Source organism: Pipistrellus hanaki (assembly GCF_964339955.1).
Source record: "Pipistrellus hanaki genome assembly, chromosome: 5".
NCBI lineage: Eukaryota > Metazoa > Chordata > Mammalia > Chiroptera > Vespertilionidae > Pipistrellus > Pipistrellus hanaki.
In genome coordinates, this window is record NC_140507.1 from 32,694,416 (window position 1) to 32,716,336 (window position 21,921).

The window sequence follows — 21,921 nt, forward strand, 5'->3', positions numbered from 1 at the left end:
GGGCAAAAGCCTTACTGGAATAGGTTCGGGAGAGAATTAGAAGGGAAAAATTGGAGACAGAATGTATGATGGCTATTAAAGAGTTTAATTGTAAAGATATTGTGCCGTAGATGGAGGGGAGAGCATGTGAAAAGGAGTTTTTTGTTCATTTTATTAAAGACAGTAGAAATAATAGCATGCTTGTAGGCTGATGGAGAGTGAAAAATTAATAGCATGGGCTAGAGAGCAGGAACAATTGGAGCAACTTTACTGTCTAATGATTCCAATGCTAATCTCTTCTGGTGATGCCCTCATGCCCACACCCAGGAATAATGTTTAACTAGCTATCTGGGCATCCTTTAGCCAGTTAAATTGACACGTATAAATTCACCATCACACCCAGGCAAGTCAATATGCACTATGCAAAGCACAGCACTACAAATTCTCCACTATGCAAAGCACAGCACTACAAATGCAAAATACAAAGGAAATGAGAACTGGGACCCCACCGTGTATATTCTGTGGTATGAGCACACTAGCTGGATAGAGAAGCTTCATGCCTCACAGAATATTCTCTGATTTTTACAAACAATTTCTAAAATAGAGAGGAAAATGTTTCTACTTGTAAAAATGAGTTCTTAATTTTTCTCTATTTGCAGCCCTCTTTATATCCTACTTCCCATCAGGTGGGGTGGGATGAGATGGAAACGGGGTGGGTAGCTCAGTTGGTTGGGGCATCATGTGATGCACTGAGGTTGCGGGTTTGATCCTTGTCAGAGCACATACAAGAATCAATCAGGAAATGCATGGATAAGTGGAACAACAGATTGATGTTTCCTTCTCTCTCCCTCTTACCCACCCATCACTAAAATCAATAAGTTAAAGAAGAGGAATGTAGGTGAATTTATTATTTTATTAAGTATTAGTATTGAAAAGAGCATGGCAAGCCACCCTTGACTTGAACATATACACAAGGTCATTTAAATAACACCAAACTCTCCCTTAAGAATATTTACAATAAATGTCGTGTAAGGTTATAACTTTAGTGATAAGATAACTAGCAATATTAGCAGTGTATCACTCCCAAACATTTCAAACAGCTCTGACTCATCATTACATAATGCTCATATGCATGACTTCTACCAGAAATTGTTTAAATTCATAAGAGTAGCTAAGTTTTTCTATTTAGTACATCTGGTGTAGATAAGAAATTCTCAATCAAATTTCAGTATTGGTATGGAATCTTATAATGCAAAAATAAAACAAACTTTTCACCCACAAACATAAGATCAGTAAGGAGTTCAGTTCTTAGCAACTCAAAAGTCCCTAGTCCTGAGACAGAGGATTCTACAGTAGGCGAGAACCCAGGCTTTGCCTCTGTAAGCCGGGTTGTATGCAGGGTCAGGTTATCTAGCCTCTCTGGGCTTCAGTTTCTTCATCTGTAAAGGAACAATAACTGTCCCTAATTGAAACTGACACATTTTACCTATTTAACAACAGTGTCTGCACATTATAAGTGATTAATATGCTAGTTATCATTTGCATTATTTGATAATGACCTGAATCAAAGAAACCAGAGATATTGATAAATGAAATTTACAACAAACGAAATGACCGGAGGTGAGGACTCACACATCACTGCACTTGCCTTTACGTTTCCGGTGCGTGTCTAGTGCAGATGAGTACCCCACAATCCTGTTTGGCCTCAGATGACATACTGTCTTCTCCTTGCCCAGCTGTTTTATCTCAGCAGATTTCAGTGTGACCTGTGCACTGGCATGAACACAGAACCCCGAGCTTCTCAATTCCATGTCCGGCGATCCCCTCAGAAAGGCAGATACAGATGACAACATCCCTTTTCACCTTCATCCACCTCTTATCCAGTCTTTGCTTCTTTGCTTGTTGCCACACTTCCAGATTTGTTCTAGATTCAAGTCTTCAGGCCTCTTCCCCTAAAAGGTATAATAAGCACTGACTCGTTTTTTCTCTTATGGAATTAAATAATTGTCACCCCACCCATTTTTTTTTAAAATAGTAGATTATTTTCTCTCCTTCCTAGCATAATTTCTTAGCTAATCTAATTGACTCATCATTACCTTATCCATTTACTTAGAAAAGGAAATTGTTTCTTCCTTCCTTCCTTCCTTCCTTCCTTCCTTCCTTCCTTCCTTCCTTCCTTCTTTCCTTCCTTCCTTCCTTCCTTCCTTCCTTCCTTCCTTCCTTCCTTCCTTCCTTCCTTCCTTCCTTCTTTCCTTCCTTCCTTCCTTCCTTCCTTCCTAGTTCTAAGTGGAACCCAAGTGACAGTAACATATGAATCTTTCTTTCCACTGTTCTCATCTAATTTGGAGCATCTTCAATTGTATGTCAACAACCATCAGAAAGATTGCTCCCTTCTTTTCTTCCCTAAATGTACCTGGGCATGGATCTCCCTCTTGGGATTGGGCATGTGTCTGCAGGATGAGTACTAGGGAGGGTTTCTGGAAGGGCGCACAGATGCCAACTAGGAAAGCTGACTTTTCATTGATCTGACAAACACTCTACTTTCTAAACAATATTGTAAATCAAATAAAAATGCAACTTTCTACATAAAACAAAAACTCCTCCAAAATGGGCTATTATCATAGATGATTATTTGTGTTCATCTCTCTCCCCTACCAATGGGCATCCTCTAACCCACTGAGGGCCTGAATACAACAAAAAGGTGGAAGAAAGGCCAGTTTGCCTTCGGTTTGAGTTGAGACTTCCATTTTGTCCTCAGACATTGGTGCTTTCCGTCCTGGGGCTTTCAGACTCAGAGCTGGACTGACACCACCAAGCTCCCCAACCCACACTCTCACTTGAGGGCCATCAGACTGGGGCTGGATTACACTGCAGGCTTTCCGGGTTCTCCAGCTTAGAGATGGCAGATTGTGGAACTTCTTGGAAATTCTTCATAAACAGCATGAGCCAATTCTTATAATAAATGTAAATATTCTATTTGTTCTGTTTCTCTGGAGAACCCTAACACACTGAGTGACAGAATGGACAAGCAGAAAATTTAGTCTCAGATGAGATACTCCTGAAAACATTCTGGCCTTGGAGACACACAAGTGTGTGTAACTTGGGAGAGTAAAGTCAAATACACACAGGCCCTGATAATGTAAAACTGTGCTCTGCAGAAGCAGAGGAAAGTGCTGAGGCCACCACAATCCTTGCGTGAAAATAGCACTTGGTGAATGGCTCATCCTGAGTACAATTCCAGTAATAGTTCTACCTTGATTTGCTTTGTGATTTTAAATAATTTATTATCTTCTGTCATCCTACTTCATTTTCTGTATCTATAATAGGATATTCTACCAACGTGCCATAGAGTCACATTAGCTAAATATGCTGTTGTGATGAGAATAAGTGTTAATGTGCTGCTTGCTTGGAAATATATTTCCTGAGAAAAAAATCAAAAGTATTTTTTTAAAAACAGGATTATTCATAAAACAAATGACAATTAAATGCAAGTGCATGAGCAGAGCATAAAGTGCTGACAGCTTACATTTATAGAAATTTAATACTTCTAAGTAATTCCTGTATCAACCATTACTCAGCCACACTGATATAAAATTTAGAGGAATGAGAGTGATCAAAAGCAGAAATGATTAAAACCTTATTCCAAATAGATACCTACATTACAGTTGCTGTGGCAACCCACCACTTTTCTGCATTGTGTGTATATAAAAGCCACAAAGTGATGTTTTTGCAAATGACGTTATAGCAGCCTCCGTTCTGAATACAATAGTTAATAACCCACATCATTGAATTGTATTTTCAGTCTTATGTGTTCACTCTTGTGGAGGGAAATAATAAAGCACTACAGTTCCTGGAAAAAAATGGCCAGGCTTTATTTTTAGTATAAAGAATCAGAATTTTGCCATGGCTGGCATTGCTTAGTGGTTAGAGTTTCGGCCTGTGCACCAGAAGGTCTCATTTCCTAGTCAAGGGCACATGCCTGGGTTGCAGGTTCAATCCCTGCCTCAGTCAGAGGCAACCAATCTCTCTCTCTCTCTCTCTCTCTCTCTCTCTCTCTCTCTCTCTCTCTCTCTCTCTCTCCCCCATTTTTTCTCTCCCCTTACACTGTCTCTAAAAAATCTATGGAAAAAATATCCTCACTCCTTGGGTGAGGATTAAAAAAAAAAATCAGAATTTTACTCTTCTGAAAAAGATACTGAAGTACATTCAGAATAAGCATCAAATCCTGGAGAGTGTGAAGTTGTTACTGTTCTTTCCAGAGTACCTCTGGAAAACAGCAGTCAGAGACTCGATGCACTGCTTGGTCTCTGTAGGGCTGGAGTGAGGCGCAGAGGCTGTGAGCAGGTAGTGGCGCGGCGAGCTCTGGGCTGTGGCCCCCAACAGTCCTCCACCTCTGAGCCAATTTGCATTACCACCAAGAGTGCACAGGGTTCCCTTTTTTTCATATCTTCTCTAACACTTGTCATTTATCTTTCCGATAACAGACATACTAACAGGTGAGAGGTGATATCTCATTGTGGTTTTGATTTGCATTTCCATAATGATTACTGTTAAGCATCTTTGCATGTCTGTTGCCCATCTGTATGTATTCTTTGGAAAAAATGTCTATTCAGATTCTCTGCCCATTTTAAAAGTAGAATGCTTGTTATTTTTTTGCCAGAGTCACATGAATTCTTTATGTATTTTTTTATTATAACTCCTTATCAGATACATAATTTGCAAATATTTCCTCCCAGTCTATAGGTTGACTTTTCATTTTGTTGATAGTTTCTTTTGCTGTGCAATATAAATAAGTCTTTGTATGGATAAATGCTTTCATTTCTCTTAGGTAAATATCTAAGAGTGGAAAGTCTAGTATACGTGGAGTATATGCTTAACTTTTTAAGATACTGCTGAACCATTTTCCCAAGTTGTTCTGCCATTTTACCTCCTTGCCAATACTTGGTATGGCCAGTCACTCTAATTTTAGGTATACAGAAGTATCTCATACTTTTTAATTTCCAGTGGCTAATAAATGCTTATTTTCCATTTGTATAGCTCTTTTAATAAAGTGCTCAAATATTTATCTATTTAAAAAATTAGGTTGTTTTGTTATTAAAAGTTCTTTATATAATCTAGATAAAAGTTCTTTTGTAGTTTGTGATTTGTAAATACTTTCTCCAAGTTTATAGTTTGTCTTTTCATTATTTTTCACAGCAAGGGTTTTTTTCAATTTTGATAAAGCCTAGTTTATTAAATTTTTTAATGTATTGTACTTTTGGTTCCTTATCTAAGAAATCTTTGCCCAACCCAAAGTCACAAAGATTTTTTCCTGTTATTTCAAGAAGTTTTATAGTTTTAGGTTTTACATTTAGGTCTATGATCAATATTGAGTTAATTTTTGTATATTAACTATCAGCATGTGTTAATATTCATCATTCTGTATTATATTCTCCTGATCCCAGGAGGATGTTTACATTTTCAGGTACATTTTTATACCCAGGGAAGTGTTGTTTTAAGTAGTCCACTGAGTTATTTTCTCTCTGTTAGGCTATCCGTTCCAGAAACATGATTCTCTTTTTGCTGGATAGTCTCTGTGTTCCATATCTGTTACCTTCTGATTACTTTAGTCATCTTGAGCTCTTTCTGTTGCTTTTTTTGTATCTCAAATTTTTCCTTTGTGCTAATAATTCCCTTTTTGTTGTGTCTATTATGATCCTTGTATATTTTGTTTCCTGCCTTTTCACCTCATTCTTAGTTTATCCATTATTTGAGCTTCTTTTATAAACTGGCTTCATATATTTTGAAATTTCTCTTCAGTATACAAAACACCCTTCCCCCCTTTTCTATTATATATTCTCTTATCAAAGACTTGCATTTCTTTCCAGATAGTTTGAGATATAGGTGTTGCTTTTCTGCCCACTTTTTTCCTGTACCCTAAAGGGCATGGGGCAGGAAAACTTCCTGCTGGGCCGAGGAAGACTGCTGAAAACCTAGGCTCTGATCTCTTCTGAGATCTTTCAATGTTTTATGTTGGAGGCCAGTCAGGGCATCCCACTCCTGGGAATTTCTGCTGAGGTCCAGTGGTGCCATGAAGAGGCTCCATTCTGCTATTTTGTTCCTTTGACATGTCTCCTTGGGTGGTGTAATAACTCCTCTGTATGCTTCTAAATTGGTCGGGGGAGGGGAGAGGTACTGAGGATTTGAGAGTTGTGTCAACCTGCTTTAATTTCCTTAGCAGTTTCTGTGCTCCAAGACCAGGAAAGAAATTATGTTCCACAAGTTTTAGTTCCTCCTTACATGTTTTTAAGTTTATGGCTGAAGAACATATCCTTCTTCCTTTCGATCTCCGGCCAGGTCCCCCATTGGTACTGGAACTGGTTCACACAGGCCAGTCTTTCCAGGGAAGGCTAAGAACAGGGTCAGTTCATAGCTGTATCCTAGTTGTGTAGGTTTACAATAAATTGGTGTCTAGGTCTCCATTAAAAGAGGGAACAATCACTTATGCCAAGTGCTACTGAGAGGAGATAAATAAAATAAGGATGAGATTTGACCTCTGCATTTAACAAGTGCAGGTCACTAGTAACTGGGACAAGGAATTCAGAGAAGTGACTGGGATTAAATCTTTTATTTTCTTTAAACAACTCACATTTATTATTGATAACAATAAAAAAAAATCTTGTAAAGCCTCTCAGTATTGAATTACCAAGAGTGAGGTAATACGTTTACAAAACATTTACAGAATTTGATATGCAAGTAATGCATTTAGGGAGGAAAGTGAGTTAAGACACCAGTGCTGGGAAAGGCAGAGGGACAGCTGCGTGGGGAGCGCAGGGCACAGGGGAGACCGGACGCCTTGTCACAGGAGGCGCAGGCCCCCGCCCCCACACAAGAAAAGCGCGTGGGCAGTCCCTGTCCTGGCGTGAACCAGTGCCGCTTCCCAATCAGCTTAACAAGAACACATCCTCAGACTGAGGGGGGTGCGGGAATGGCTGTGAGTCAGATTCTACAAACACCCCTGGGCTGAGGTGGACTGTCATTTTTGGGATAGATGTCAGCATGGGATTAAATCTCGATTGGGATCTCTGTACAAGAGAAAATGGGGATTTAGATACGCGGAGGCCTCCTAGGACAAAACAGAGCCGATAAATCGTGCTGAATCTTGAGGGCAGGAGAAGTTTCAAGAAAGTTTTTTTTTAAAGATGGGAAATATTTCAGAATGTTGAATACTGTTGCAAAGATAATCTAGTGGAGAGAGGGGAAAATGTTTGGTAATAAATATTATAGGAGTAAAGTCCTTGACTAGCTAAGAGGGTTAGAATAATCCCAACATACAGTTGACCATGTGCTGAACCCCTGTGCAATAAAAAATCCATGCATAGTTTTTGACTCCTCAAAAACTTAAGTTGTGCCTTGGTAATATGCAGGGGATGGGTTCTAGGACCTCCCTTCCCCAACAGATAACAAAACCCATACATGCTTAAGTCCCCTATATGAAATGGTGCAGATCAATGCATACAGTCAGCTCTCCACATCCACAAATTCCTAACTGTGAATCAAAAACTCTCTGGTATTCACTAAAAAAAAAATCACTTATAAGTAGGCCTGTGCAGTTCAAACCCATGCTGTTCAAGAGTCAACTAACTGTATAGTGACATAGGATATGATAAAGATTGCTTTATATGTAATCAGAAAAAGGATGGTCTATTCAATAAACGATGCTGAGGCCAATTGTTTTGCAATAAAAAATGATATAGATTCCTCCTTTATATCATAAACAAAAATAAGTTCTAAATGGCATAAAGGCTGGAATATAAAAAGCAAAACTTCAACATTCAGAGAAAAATGTATTACAACATGTTTATGACTTAGGAGTAGAGAAGAATTTCTTAAAAAGATACAAAAGCAAAATAAAGGAAAATATTTTAAAAAATGGATACACCAAAATAAGCTCCTATATTTTAGGTTTATAATAAACAGAGTTAAAAGATGAGTCACAGATTGGAAGAAAACATTTACATCACAGATAACCAACACAGGATTAGTATCCAGAACACACATATATTTAATTTTTATGTAGGTATAATTTCCATATATACAATAATATACATGGGAAGTAGCAAACCTTTTGACATGTATATTCCATTCCATAATTTCTAAAAAATACTAGGAAGCATTAGGGTAATCTCTGGTTTAAGTATTCTAGATCTAAATAATTTTGATAATGTTCTGATCTCCTAAAATTGTTTTTAAGTATTTTTTTTTTTTAGCTTAATGATTTTCAGAGGGAGAGTGAGATGAGAGGAAGAGAGGAAAGGGAGAGAGAGATGGAGAAGGAGAGGGAGAGAAGGAAGGGAGAGGGAGATGGAGAGGGAGGAAGAGAAACATCAATGTGAGAACACAACATCCATCAGCTGCCTCCTACACACCCCTACCAGGAATGGAGCCTGCAACCTGGGTATATGCCCTTGACTGGGAATCAAACCAGCAACCTTCTGGTGCACAGGATGACACCAACCAACTGAGCCACACCGGCCAAGGCTTAAGTATGAAATTTTATATCCAGTGTTGATAAACCAATATGTTTTGCCAACAAAGCATCTTGTAAAATCATGTGTTATCACTGAATGGGAGAATCAATCAGTGAATGGGAGAAAACACTGTTCACTGAGTAAAACAAAATGGTAAAGATACTCATAAAAGAGAAAGAAAAATAATATTAAATACAATTTTATAGTTACCACCATTAAATGGTAGAAAGCTAAACTATTTTGTAAAACTGCCAATCTCTTCAGGGATGAGAAATGTAGAAGAAAAGCCACTTGAGTTTTAATGATTAAAAATGAAGAGGATAGCCAAAACTGGTTTGGCTCAGTGGATAGAGCGTCGGTCTGCGAACTGGAAGGTCCCAGGTTTGATTCCCGTCAAGAGCATGTACGTTGGTTGTGGGCACATCCCAGGTAGGGGGCGTGCAGGAGGCAACTGGTCGATGTTTCTCTCTCATCGATATTTCTAGCTCTCTATCTCTATCCCTTCCTCTCTGTGAAAAATCAATAAAATATATATTTTTTTTAAATGAAGAGGATAGTCAAAACCGGTTTGGCTCAGTGGTAGAGCGTCGGTCTGCGGACTGAAAGGTCCCAGGTTCGATTCCGGTCAGGGGCATGTATGTTGGTTGCAGGCACATCCCCGGTAGGGGGTGTGCAAGAGGCAGCTGGTCGATGTTTCTCTCTCATCAACGTTTCTAGCTCTCTCTCTCTCTCCCTTCCTCTCTGTAAAAAATCAATAAAATATATTTTTAAAAAATGAAGAGGATAGTCATATATTACATTTTTACAATAAAGCCTCGCTGTGGTCTAAGAAAAGATAATTCTACGAAGGCTATAGTTTGACTAAGGATCATTTAAAAAAAAATAGAAATTTTTTATTCCACATAGGTGATACTAGGTGATTTTGATATATTATCATCTATTTTCAGAAGACTGATTAAAAAGTGTCTTTTTAGGAACACAGAGATATTCTCTATCTGTAAAAAGAAACTATTGCTTGTTAGCTACAGAAACCATTTCAGTGCTTCTAGAAACAAGGGCCACTTTCTGTGAGAGTTAGCACATACTATGATTGTTAAAAAAAACTTTTTATTTCTTTTACAGAGAGAAAGGAAAGGAGAGAGAGAGAGAGAGAGAAACATCAATTTGTTGTTCCACTTATATTTACATTCACTGGTTGATTATTATATGTGCCTTGTGCAGGTATCAAACCTGCAACCTTAGAGTATCAGGACAATGCTGTAATCAACTGAACTACCTGGCTAGGGCCACATACTGTGATATTTTGACCAATGTAGTATGTTTGGGACTAAATGTCAATTTAATCTAATGGTTTCATTTTACATGGGAGGAAACCCCATCAACTTGCCAAAACACAGCATTCTCAAATAGTTATAATAAGAGCAAAATAGCCGAAACCGGTTCGGCTCAATGGATAGAGTGTTGGCTTGGGGACTGAAGGGTCCCGGGTTCCATTCGGTCAAGGGCATGTACCTTGGTTGAGGGCATATCCCCAGTAGGAGGTGTGCAAAAGGCAGCTGATCGATGACTCTCTCTCATCGATGTTTCTAACTCTCTATCTCTCTCCCTTCCTCTCTGTACAAAATCAATAAAAAATATATTTTAAAAAAATAAGAGCAAAATATTCATCAAGGTCAAAGAAAAATAAATATGATATATTTCCCTAAGCATTTATATCACTTGGTAAAGTTTTTTTTTTCAATGAAAATTAAATATCTTCTTATCTAATGTTCTTTAGAAATATTTCTCTATGGCCTGAAGTTTTCAGCAATGTCTTTTAAATGGGAAATTTAATTATAAAACTATACTCTAACTAATTTTCAACATGCCAATTTAGAGAAAAATATCTGCATTTCTAGGACTTATGTTGCAGTATATATTTTTAAATTAAAAATTATAAAGTCTTGATTTTATCCTAGAAATTCAGTGCTTCTGATTTGGTGTATCACAATATGGCACATTTTCTAAAAGAAGGTCTTTCCTAGGAACCAATTCTGAAAAACAAAACAAAACAAGAAAGGAATAATTAACATCATTAAAATTAAAAAAAATTAAATACTAATATGCTTATTCCCCCTAAAATTTGTAACAAGAATATATGCAGTTTTAAGGCAAATCTTCCATGGATATTTTATTTCAGCTAACTTCAAAGGTGGAGTCCTTGATTTAAAATGAAGACAGTAGGATTCTCCTTTCAAATTATTATAAAAACATGTATGGCCACTTAACCTTTATCACTTATTTATTAAATAAACTAATTAAATAACCAACCAGAATTCAGCTAAAGCACATTATCAGCATCTGATTACAGATTATTAATAATTAAGACCATCAACTGGAAAATGTTTTTATATGACTTACTATAGAAAAGGCAAGATGGCTTTCATAACTTAAAGATTCGAAATGTTATAGAACAGTGGTGTTCAACTGAGGGTGTTTTGGGTGGTCATACCAACTGAAGAGTGCTCTGGAATTTAGTGAGCAGGAGCCAGGGATGTATAGAACAATATGGTACAGCAAAGAACTACCCTGGTCAAAGTGTTAGGAAACAAACAACTCTTTACAAGTTTAAGAAGACTGAAATCATATCAAGCATCTTATCAGATCACAAGAGCATGAAACTAGAAATCAACTACAATATAAAAACCTCAAAACATTCAAACACATGGAGGCTATTTAGTATGTTATTAAACAATCAGAGGCCCTCTGCAGGAAGAAGCCCTATGCAGGAAGATTTGTGCAAGAATGGGGCTTCCTTCCTCTGGCTGCCAGCATCGCAGGTCTGGAGCCACCTTTCTGCCTTCCCATGCTGCCCAGAGGCCCTGAGTGGCTGGGGCAGTGCAGAAGCCTGCGTCATTGCCATGGTGATAACACAAGCGTCCCGCCCTGCCCCCTCAACGCTGCATATGCAAATTAACCCACATTCTTTGGTGGATTAATTTGCATGCTCACTCCTAATCGGCTGGTGGGTGTCGTGAAGGTATGGTTAATTTGCATCTTACTCTTTTCATTAGTGTAGATGAATGAGTTATTGATAAAGTCAAGACAGAAATAAACAACTTCCTGGAAACTAATAAAAATGAACACACAACAACACCAAATCTATGGGACACAGCAAAAGCAGTCCTGAGAGGGAAGTTCACAGCATTACAGGCATATACCTCAAGAAATAAGAAAAAGCTCAAATAGTAGTAAACATTCTAACCCTACAAATAAAAGAATTAAAAGAGAACATGAAGAAAAGTAGAGAGTAAGTAGAAGGAAGTAAATAATAAAGTCAGAGTGGAAATAAATGACAGAGACTAAACAAAAAAAAAAACAACAAAACAAAATATTAATACAACCAAAAACTGGTTTTGAAAAGATAAACAAGATAGATGAACCTTTAGCCAGACTCATAAAGAAATAGGAGATAGGACCCAAATAAATAGAATCAGAAATGAAAGAGGCAGAGTAACATCTGATACCATAAAAATACAAAGGATTGTTAAGAAGTTGCTGTGAACATCTATATGCCAACACTCTGGATAACCTGGGCCAAATGGACGAATTTCTGGAAACATAATTTTCCAGAACTCAATCGGGAGAAACCAGAAAACCTAAATTGCTGATAACAAGTAATGAAATTGAAGCAGTAATGAAAAAAAACAACTCCCATCAAACAAAAGTCCTGGACCAGATGGATTTACAGGGGAGTTTTACCAAACATTCGAAGAAGAACTAACACCTATCCTTCTCAAACTACTCAAAAAAATTCAAAAGGAAAGAATTCCAAGCTGTTCACCCTTTTCAGCTACACACATGAACATATGCCCTTCTTCCCATATATAGAAATATCTATTTACTATCTGACCCCATAGATTTCATCCTGATTCAAATCAGGGATTTCTGTCTGTGTCCATTAGATCTACATGGAATATACCTGTTAGACCATAGTAAAGAATAAACAGGATACAGCAATAAAAACCTGAAATGGAAAACACATGTTAGTCTACTCCATAGAAAATCCTAAATGCTGGTGGACAGGAAGAGCAAGGACTAGCTTTTGACAAAGAATAAATTCTCTAGTCAACCCATCTGGCAGTACTTAATCCTGTTTTCTGGGAGACCCAAAGACTCTCTCTTGTCCACTGTCCTTCAAGGCTCCTTGTTCATCCTCTTGGGTATTATACTCATCTGAGTAGGGATATTGGGGCATAAGCCCTTATTTGAGGCTCTGAAGCTTTCATATAAGAGTTCTTTAAAAAAAAAAAAAAATGGCAACAGAGAAGGAGGAAGCTGCATGGAAATGCTCCTAGGAACAAGCTGGAATTACAACTAAAATAAAAGGCTTCCTGAAAAATCAATGGAAAACTCACAGGAGAGAACCCTGATACCTAAGGACCGAAGGTGGAGATGGCATAGAGACTGGTAGGAGGAGCAGAGGCGCAAAAGAGCTGGCTGGGCACCCACAGACAGCAACTGAAGTCCCAGAGAGATATCTCAGCTCTGGAGGGGTGCCACTGAGAACTCTGAAGTCTAATTCTGAATCTGGGCTCCTCAGCTGAAGCATCAAACTGAAGAGGGTACCCACATAACATCTAGATGTGAAAAGTGATGGGATGCTGTCTGCCAGGGAGTGGCAGCTGAAAGTTTGGGCACCTTCTTATAGGACCAATGCACAAAAATTCCCTGTGGAGTCATCCACCTTGTGCTCTGGCAGAGGGAGAGTGAAGTGGACTGGAGCTGTGAGAGTAGAACCCAGGACTGGAGACTCAGGGTATAGAGCTCAGAAGGCAGACACCCCAAGTTTCCGGGGCTGATTCATTCCCTCACACAGCAGAGGACCTCTCTCCCACATAGATATCTGCCTTGCCTGGGGGGGAAGACAGTCAATATACTCTATTGGAAAACACCTTGCCCTGTGGCCACTTAAGAGATTAAAAGTAACAATGATTATGCTGAGAGGCAAATGAATCAGTCTGTAGTGAGTTCCTTTCTGGGCCAACAGTTCTTCTTAGTCCCAATTTCAATGTCAAATAGTTCCATATGTGTACATGCCAGCCATGCTATTTCAGATCTGGTTGGTGGACAAACAGTGGTGATGCAGTTGCCTCTCAGCATAACCATTATGGCTTGTCTCAGTTTAGGTTCTTACAAGGGTATTTCTTAGATCACATGATCTCACACATCTAGAGGAAATGTTGAACAACATAGACTGATGAACAAAAACAGACCCAGAGAAAGAGAAGCAGCAAACAGACTTTCAAACCTCAGAGGGAAAGTAGGGGAGGGTGGGGGTAAAGGGGAAGAGACCAACCAAAGGACTTGTGTGCATGCATATGGGCCTGGCCAGTGTCCATGGACAACAGGGGAGGTTAGAGGGGGGGTGAGGGCATATGTAGGGAGGGGTTTGGGATGGGATTGGGGGGATGAGGACAATTATGTGATACCATAATCAATAAAAATAAAAATAAAAAAATAAAAGTAACAATGAGCCTCCAGGCAGGAGCAACTGTCCCACCCTGTTGAAAAAATTCTCATCACACCTAAGGACAATTGCCTGGGGGCAATTCAACTGGAATCCTATTAGTCCTTAGACAGAGGCAGTCTCTGGAGGCTTTTGAGTCTTCGACTGATCTAATTAGTCAGAAACAGCCTTAACACTGTCCTGCACTAGAGAGTGAGAGGTATAGAGGTTCTACCTAAAACACAGTCACAAACCTGACAACCAAAATGAGGAAACAAAGAAACAACCCACAAAGGAAAGAACTAGTGAATTCTCCAGAAGAAGAGATAAATGAAGCAGAGATAAGAAATTTATCTGAAACAGAATTCAGAGTAATGATGTTAAAAATGCTCAACAGTATGAAAAAAAGATATAGTAACTATGGAAAAAGAACAGTCTGAGATAAAGAATGACATAACACAAATAAAGAACACATTGGAAGGAATACACAGTTGATTAGGGGAAGCTGAGGATCGAATTAGTGAATTAGAAGACAGAGTTGAAAACATCACTCAATTGGAGAACCAAAAAGAAAAAACAATTAAAAATCAGGAGAACAGCTTAAGGGAGCTGTGGGAAAATGGGAAACATAACAAATTTAGAATAGTAGGCATGGCAGAAGAGGCAGAAAGAGAGAAAGGAATAGAGAAGGTGTTTGAAGAAGTAATGGTAGAAAACTTCCCTAACCTGGTAAGGAAAAACTCACATAAGTTCAGGAGGCACAGAGAACCCCAAACAAGAAGAACCCAAACAGACCCACACCCAGACACATCATAATTAAAATCCCAACAATTAAGACAAAGAGAATCTTAAAGCAGTAAGAGAAAATAAAACTGGTACCTACAAAGGAGTTCCCATAAGGCTGACACCTAATTTCTCATCAGAAACTCTATAGGCCAGAAGGGAATGTCATGAAGTACTCGAGGTAATGGAAAGCAAGGATCTGAGACCAAGATTACTATATACAGCAAGGCTATCATTAAAAATAGATGGTCAAATAAAGAGCTTCCCAGACAAAAAAAGGATAAAGGAGTTATCACCACCATGCTAGCATTACAAGAAATGCTAAAGGAATCACTATAAGGGATTGCTGAGAAGAAGAAACAGAGAGAGAAACCTAGCTATACAAAATTAAAGTATCTATAAATAAGTACCTCTCAATAACCCTAAATGTAAATGGATTAAATGCTCTAATCAAAAGGTGTAGGGTAGCTGAATGGATACAAAAACATGGACCCAACTATATGATGTCTACAAAAGACACACCTCAAAAAAAAAAAAAAAAAAAAAAAAAAGACACACACAGGATGAAAGTGAAGGGATGGGGAAAAGAATAGACTTTAAAAGCATCATGCTAAACAAAATAAGCAAGTTGGAGAAAGATAAACATGATTTCACTGATTTGTGGAATATGATGAACAAAAATAGAGCCAGAAGGGGATATACTAAAATATAATAGAAATCATCCTGTTATTTATATATTTTTAACATTTCCTACAACTTTTGTGATATCATACTATGTTAGTATAGCTTTGGTAATATTATTATACTTAAAAGCCTCTTATTCTTGAAATCCTAAAGTTTATTGCATGTGGTCATTTTCTTAAATAATTGGTGTTTATTGCATGTAATGTTATCATATTTAAAATAGTTTCTCTTGAGATATTAATTGTTATTGCATGTAACATTATTATATTTAAAAGCATTATCCTTAAAATAAAAACAAACAAAAAAAAAACCTAAAAAAAAAGTAGAGCCATCATGGTAATAAATATAGTTATTGGCAATAGAGAGACTTAAAATACTCAAACCTCTTAACTATTATAAGTAAATCAACCTGAAATTTTGGGTCCTTGTCTATAAAAAAAAAAAAAGAATTCTTTTAGCCCAGTTGGTATGGCACAGTGGTTGAGCACTGACCTATGACCCAGGAAGTCACAATTTGATTCCCGGCTAGGGCATATGCCTGGGTTTCAGGCTCAGCCCCCAGTGTTGGGCATGTAGGAGGCAGTCGATCAATGATCATCTGTCATCATTGAAGTTTCTCTCTCTCTCCCTCGCCCTTCCTCTCTGAAATAAATAAAAATATATTTTAAAAAATAATATTTTCAGCAAGAATCCAAGATGGCTGCTCGGGTAGGCAACTAGCCGCAGCCGCACACAACAATTTTAATAAAATACAACTAAAATATAAAATGGACATTACCCAGAACTACAGGAAAGTTGACTGACTGGAAATCCTACAACAAGAAGCAAGGAGAAAACCAGAAGGAAGCACGGAGGAGCTGTAAAAGCCTAAGGTACGGAGACACGCGGTGCGCGCGGAGAGGACGGAGCCGGAGAGGAGGGAGGCCGAGTGCCTGGCGGGCGTTCCCTAGCAGGAAGGAGATAAAACTCCGACTGTGCTGGGCCCCTGACTGCTCTGAACCCCCGTTCTGGGCCAGACCCCGGGGACTCAGGCTCAGCCATAGGGAGCTGGGCTGTAAGTCGGAACCCCTGGGCAGCGGAGAAAGGAGGTCCCGGAGGCGCGCACACTGCCCCCAGAGAAGGGCCGGCCGGCTGTGCCGCGGGATTGCCCTGACGGGAAGGAGACTGGGGCTCCAGACTGCTGTGAACGCCACCTCCAACTCCACTTCCAACTGAACTGAACCCCAATACCGGGCTCATTGTGGGAGAACATAGACTGTTTGGCAGCAGGCGAAAATCGAGGGCACCTTTCTCTCAGAGGCGCCGGCAGCGAGCACTGAAGGACCCGCATAGGGCGGGGCTGATGGAAGCCAAAGCTGCAGGCTCCACCCTGAAACCCCGTCCTATCTGTAACTGCGAAATGCGACAACAAAATAGATCACAAACGAAAGAAATGGAGGACAAAAAGCGTCTGGATATAGAGTTCAAATCTACGCTTATAAGGTTTTTCAAGAATTTCCTAGAAAAGATGGATAAGGCCTATGAGGATATGAAAAGAGATCAACTAGAATTAATAAGGAGTCAACAAGAAATGATAAGGGATCAACAAGAAATAAAGAATACATTGTCTGAAATAAAAAATATTTTACAGAGTCCTAAAAACAGAAGGGAAGATCGCAAGAATCAAGTCAAAGATTTGGAACATAAAGAGCCAGAGACACTCCTCCACAGAAGCTAGAAGGCAAGAGAATCCAGAAAATTGAAGATAATGTAAGAAACCTCTGGGACAACTTCAAGCAAACCAACATCAGAATTATGGGGGTTCCAGAAGATGAGAGAGAGCAAGATATCGAAAACATACTGAAAGAAATAGTGACAGAAAACTTCCCCCATCTGGTGAAAGAATTTGACTTACAAGTCCAGGAAGCGCACAGAACTCCAAACAAAAGGAATCCAAAGAGGACCACACCGAGACACATCATTATTAAAATTCCAAGAGCAAAAGATAAAGAGAGAATATTAAAAGAAGCAAGAGCAAAGAAGGTAGTTACCTATAAAGGAGCACCTATACGATGGTCAGCTGACTTCTCAACAGAAACCATGCAGGCCAGAAGGGAATGGCAAGAAATATTCAAGGTGATGAATAGCAAGAACCTATAGCCAAAAATAAGCTACCCAGCAAAGCTATCACTCAGAATCGAAGGCCAGATAAAGAGCTTCACTAATAAAAAAAAGCTAAAGGAGTTCATCACCACCAAACCAGAATTATATGAATTGCTGAAGGGGGTTCTTTCAGAAGAGAAAGTAAACAAAGATAAAAATTATGAACAACAAATACGTAACTATCAACAAGTGAATCTAAAAACCAAGGAAATTAAAAAAATCTGATGAACAATATTAACTGTTGAATATAATAGAATCAGAGGTATGGAAGGGGAGTGAACTGACGATTCTTGGGGAAAAGGGGAGAGGGAGGCGTGGGAAGAGACTGAACATAAACTGTGCACCTATGGATGAGGACAATGGGGAGAGGGGAAAGGGCAGAGGGTGGGGTGGGAACCTGGTGGAGGAGAGCAATGGTGGGGGGGGGGAAGGAACATTTGTAATAATATGAAAAATAAAAACTTATTAAAAAAATAAATAAATAAAAATAAAAATTTCTTTATTGAAAAAAAAAAAAAATAATATTTTCAAATCAATAGTAAAAAGGCAGATAATTGCCAAGAAAATGGGCAAGAGACTTAAACAGCCATTTCATAAAATAACAGGCCATTAAACAACTGAAAAAGTGCTGATACTTCATTAGTTATCAGAGAAATGCAAATTAAAATCACAATGTAATACCATTACACAACTACCAGAAAGACTAAAATTAAAGAGTTATACAGTACCAAGTATTGTTGAGGATATAAAACAACTGGAGCTCTAAGATGCTGCTGTTGGAAGTGTAAATTATTTTAACCACTTAGAAAACTGGTTAGAAGTATCTACTTAAACCTAAATTCTATATAATAAAACCCTAATATGCAAATCAACTGAATAGAGAACAACTGGTCCCTATGACACGCACTGACCACTGGGGGACAGACACGCAATGCAGGAGATTCCACCTAGTAGTCAGTGCGCTCCCACAGGGAAAACACTGTTCAGCAAGAAGTCGGGCTCCTAGCTGCTTGGCACGGCCTCGGAGGTGGGAGAGGCTACACCACTGCACTGGCTATGGCTGGTGGGCTCACAGCTGGTGAGCGCAGCGGCAGTGGCAGTGGCCTCTCCCGCCTCCGTCACAGGGCTAAGGACCCCTTGGGGGATGGCCACCTGCTGGCTTAGGCCCACTACCCCAGGGTCCACAGTCTGGTCTGAGACCACAGTGCACGAATGTCGTGCACTGGGCCTGTAGTAAACACATAATCCTCTTGACCTGGAAAATTCACTTTTATCTCCAAGAAATGCATTACATTTGTATTTGTGTATGTACATATCAATGTACATACATATTTTTTATGTATTTAAACCACAAGGCACACATAGAATATTCATAGAATTATTATTTATTACAGTCCAAATTTAGAAACAACCCAAACAATAGTAGAATGAATAAAGTGTAATATATTCAAACAATATTTATAGAAATGTTGTCATACACAATAATATACATGATTCTCACAAATATATTGAAAGAAGCCAGATAAAATAGCAAATGCTGTATGATGTAATTTATATAAAGTAAAAATATTTATTATGTTAAAAATTGATGGTGTTGAAAGTCAGGACAATGGTCATACTTGTGGGGTGGGGATGACGGGGAGATTTATAAGATCATATGGGGTCTTTTGAGGAACAGGTAGTATTATATAGCTTGATATGGATGTTGATTACATGAGTATTTTACTTTGTGAAAATTCAGTGGGATATACAGTTATAAATTGGGCACTTTTCTGTTTGTATGTTATACTTCATAAAGAAATGTCATCTTTTTGGTATTACTATTGCCCCCAAAGTAACTTCAGGGGATAAAAACAAATCCCACCCCGATTGCTCGTCTGGTTGCCTTGCGCAGAGGGAGGGCACGGGTGTCAGCAGTGGCAGGGCGATTCGGGGAGGGGCTGGCCACTCGCCATCCCCAGACTGTCCGCCAGGTTTGTCTCCCACAGAGGGAGGCCACCAGTGACCACAGTGGGGTGACTCAGGGCGGGGCCAGCTGCTCGCTATTCCCAGATCAGCCCACTGGTCACCTCCTGCAGAGGGAAGCCAGGCTATGGCTTAAGCCTGCTCCCTGCATGTTGGACACCCACTGAGGGCTCCTAGACTGTGAGAGGGCGCAGGCCGGGCTGAGGGACCTCTCTGAGAGCATGAGTTTTCATGCACAGGCCTCTAGTATAATATAAAATGAGATTCTGCCGAAGCCCCTCTAGGAGTTTTAAGGTATAAGGAAGGATCCTCTACTCTATTTTTTATAATCCCAATTGTTTTGAATCAAAATAACTCTAATCATAGAATAAAGGGTAGAGAAACAGACTTAGTCTAGGTACATGTTAAATGGTACTAGAAATATTAAGAACCCCAAATAAATGATAAAAATAGTCATACTGTCTTTGTAACTGTAGTTTTGTAATATAATCAGTAGTTAAGGTTTTTAAAGAATTTTAAGAATAAAAAATCTGATAAAAGAAAGTTTCATACTTCAGTATTTTTAACTGGTAGCCTTATAAATATGTGAAATATATACCACATTGTCTGGCAAAATCAAACTCTTTTAGCAATCAGCATTAAAAGCACTGTAATTGCTTAATATTTTAAAACACACTGCAATCAGAAAACATTTTTCTTTCATTTTACTTACTCAGTGTATTGTTGTCTGTGTGAATACCTTGTATAACAGATGTTCTGAGCAACAATTCCACATCGGAACCTATTTTTATTAGCTGTTAAGAAAACCAAACACAGAATAAATCCTTTAGGTGTTTTTCAGTGGTTCACACAAATGTACTGTTTTTGAAAAGTATAGGTTTACTACAAATTTTTATGTAATAATCTGCCTTTAACTTTTTATAACCATTCCAAGTGCGCAAAAAGCTCAGACAGGCATATACTTTTAACTTTTATCCACCTGTTCATATTTTGATCCAAAACAGGTTTAGAGTATTCTTTTGTTGTACATATATATTTTACAATGTGTTTAAAACACAGTTTTTTTAGGGTGGTGGTGGTGAATCTTTCTTTTATAGAATTGGATGTTCTGAACACTAGAATGTTGGATTAGGAGTCAGAATACTTGGATTCCAACTCTGGTTGTCATTAAGTGTATGGCCTTGGTTTATTAACCTACTGAGTTTCAGACCTCATTATTTGCAAAATGAAGAAATGGATTAGAATAGCAATTCTCAAAGCTGTGGACCCCTTGAGCCACCTTAGGACCCTTTCAGGCAACCCTGATGTCAAATTTATTTTCATAATACTAGACTTTAGACCCTTCTACACTGAGTTGTGAGAAGTAGAGTTTTCTCTATAAAATACCATTTGTACTTGAATGAACCATTAATAGGCAGACAAACTGATTTAGACTTGGGTATTTGCTAGATTTTTTTTCTTAAAAATGAGTGAAGTGAGGAGGGAAGTTAACCGAGGTCAGATGATATAGTCTTATAGATCATGGGATGATCTCTTGCTGCTATTAATATACTCTGTCTTTTGCTCTTGGCATTTTAATTATGATATGTCTTGGTGTGGTCCTCATTGAATTAGTTTTGTTTGAGGATCTCTGTGCTTCCTGGACTTGTAAGTCTATTTCTTTCACCAGGTGGGGGGAGTTTTCTCTCATTATTTCTTCAAATAGGTTTTCAGTATCTTGCTCTCTCTCTTCTTCTGGCACCCACATAATTTGGATGTTAGTATGCTTGAAGTTGTCCCAGAGGTTCCTTACACTATCTTCAAATTTTTGAATTCTTTTTTCTTTTCTGGTTGGGTGTTTTTTGCTTCTTTGTATTTAAAATCTTTGACTGGATTCTTGCAATACTCTAGTCTGCTGTTTGATCTCTGTATATTATTTTTTATTTCAGTCAGTGTATGTTTAATTTCTAGTTGGTCTTTTTCATATCCTTGAGGATATTGCTAAATTTATTGGCCTTTTCTACAAAATTCTTGAAAAACCTTGTAACTGTGATTTTGAATTCTATATCCAGTCGTTTGCTTCCCTCCATTTTTTTCATTTATGACCTGTTTCCTTTTCTCCACATTTTGGCTGCTTCCCTGAGTTGATAGACTGGCTTTGTGTGCTAGGTGTCATATAGGGCCCAGTGGTTCAGCCTCCCTAGTCACCCGAGGTGGACACTCTTGGTGCACCCCTTTGTGGACTGTGTGCATAGTCTTGTTGTAATTAAGCCTTGATTATTGTTGGCATCACTGAGAGGAACTGACCTCCAGGCCAATTGGCTGTGACAATCAGCTGTGTCTACACTGGGAGAATTTCTGTGCTGGAGACACCCTTATGAGACAATACTT

General features: G+C 38.6%; 1 protein-coding gene across 2 annotated transcripts in view; it reads right to left on the bottom strand.

Moving 5' to 3' along the window:
* Positions 1-853: 853 nt before the first annotated feature.
* Positions 854-21,921, bottom strand: part of LYRM7 (LYR motif containing 7) — a 34,991-nt gene continuing 13,923 nt past the window's right edge. Inside the window, exons 4-5 of one of the 2 annotated variants that reach the window (XM_084886764.1) lie at positions 20,264-20,345; positions 854-1,931 (exon numbers count right to left, since the gene is read on the bottom strand). In XM_084886764.1, coding sequence (XP_084742890.1) covers positions 1,918-1,931; positions 20,264-20,345 — 96 coding nt within the window. In that variant the 3' untranslated portion in view covers positions 854-1,917. Of the gene's footprint in view, positions 1,932-6,571; positions 10,523-20,263; positions 20,346-21,921 lie in introns of those variants that run through there. The other variant, XM_084886763.1, reaches the window with a different exon arrangement.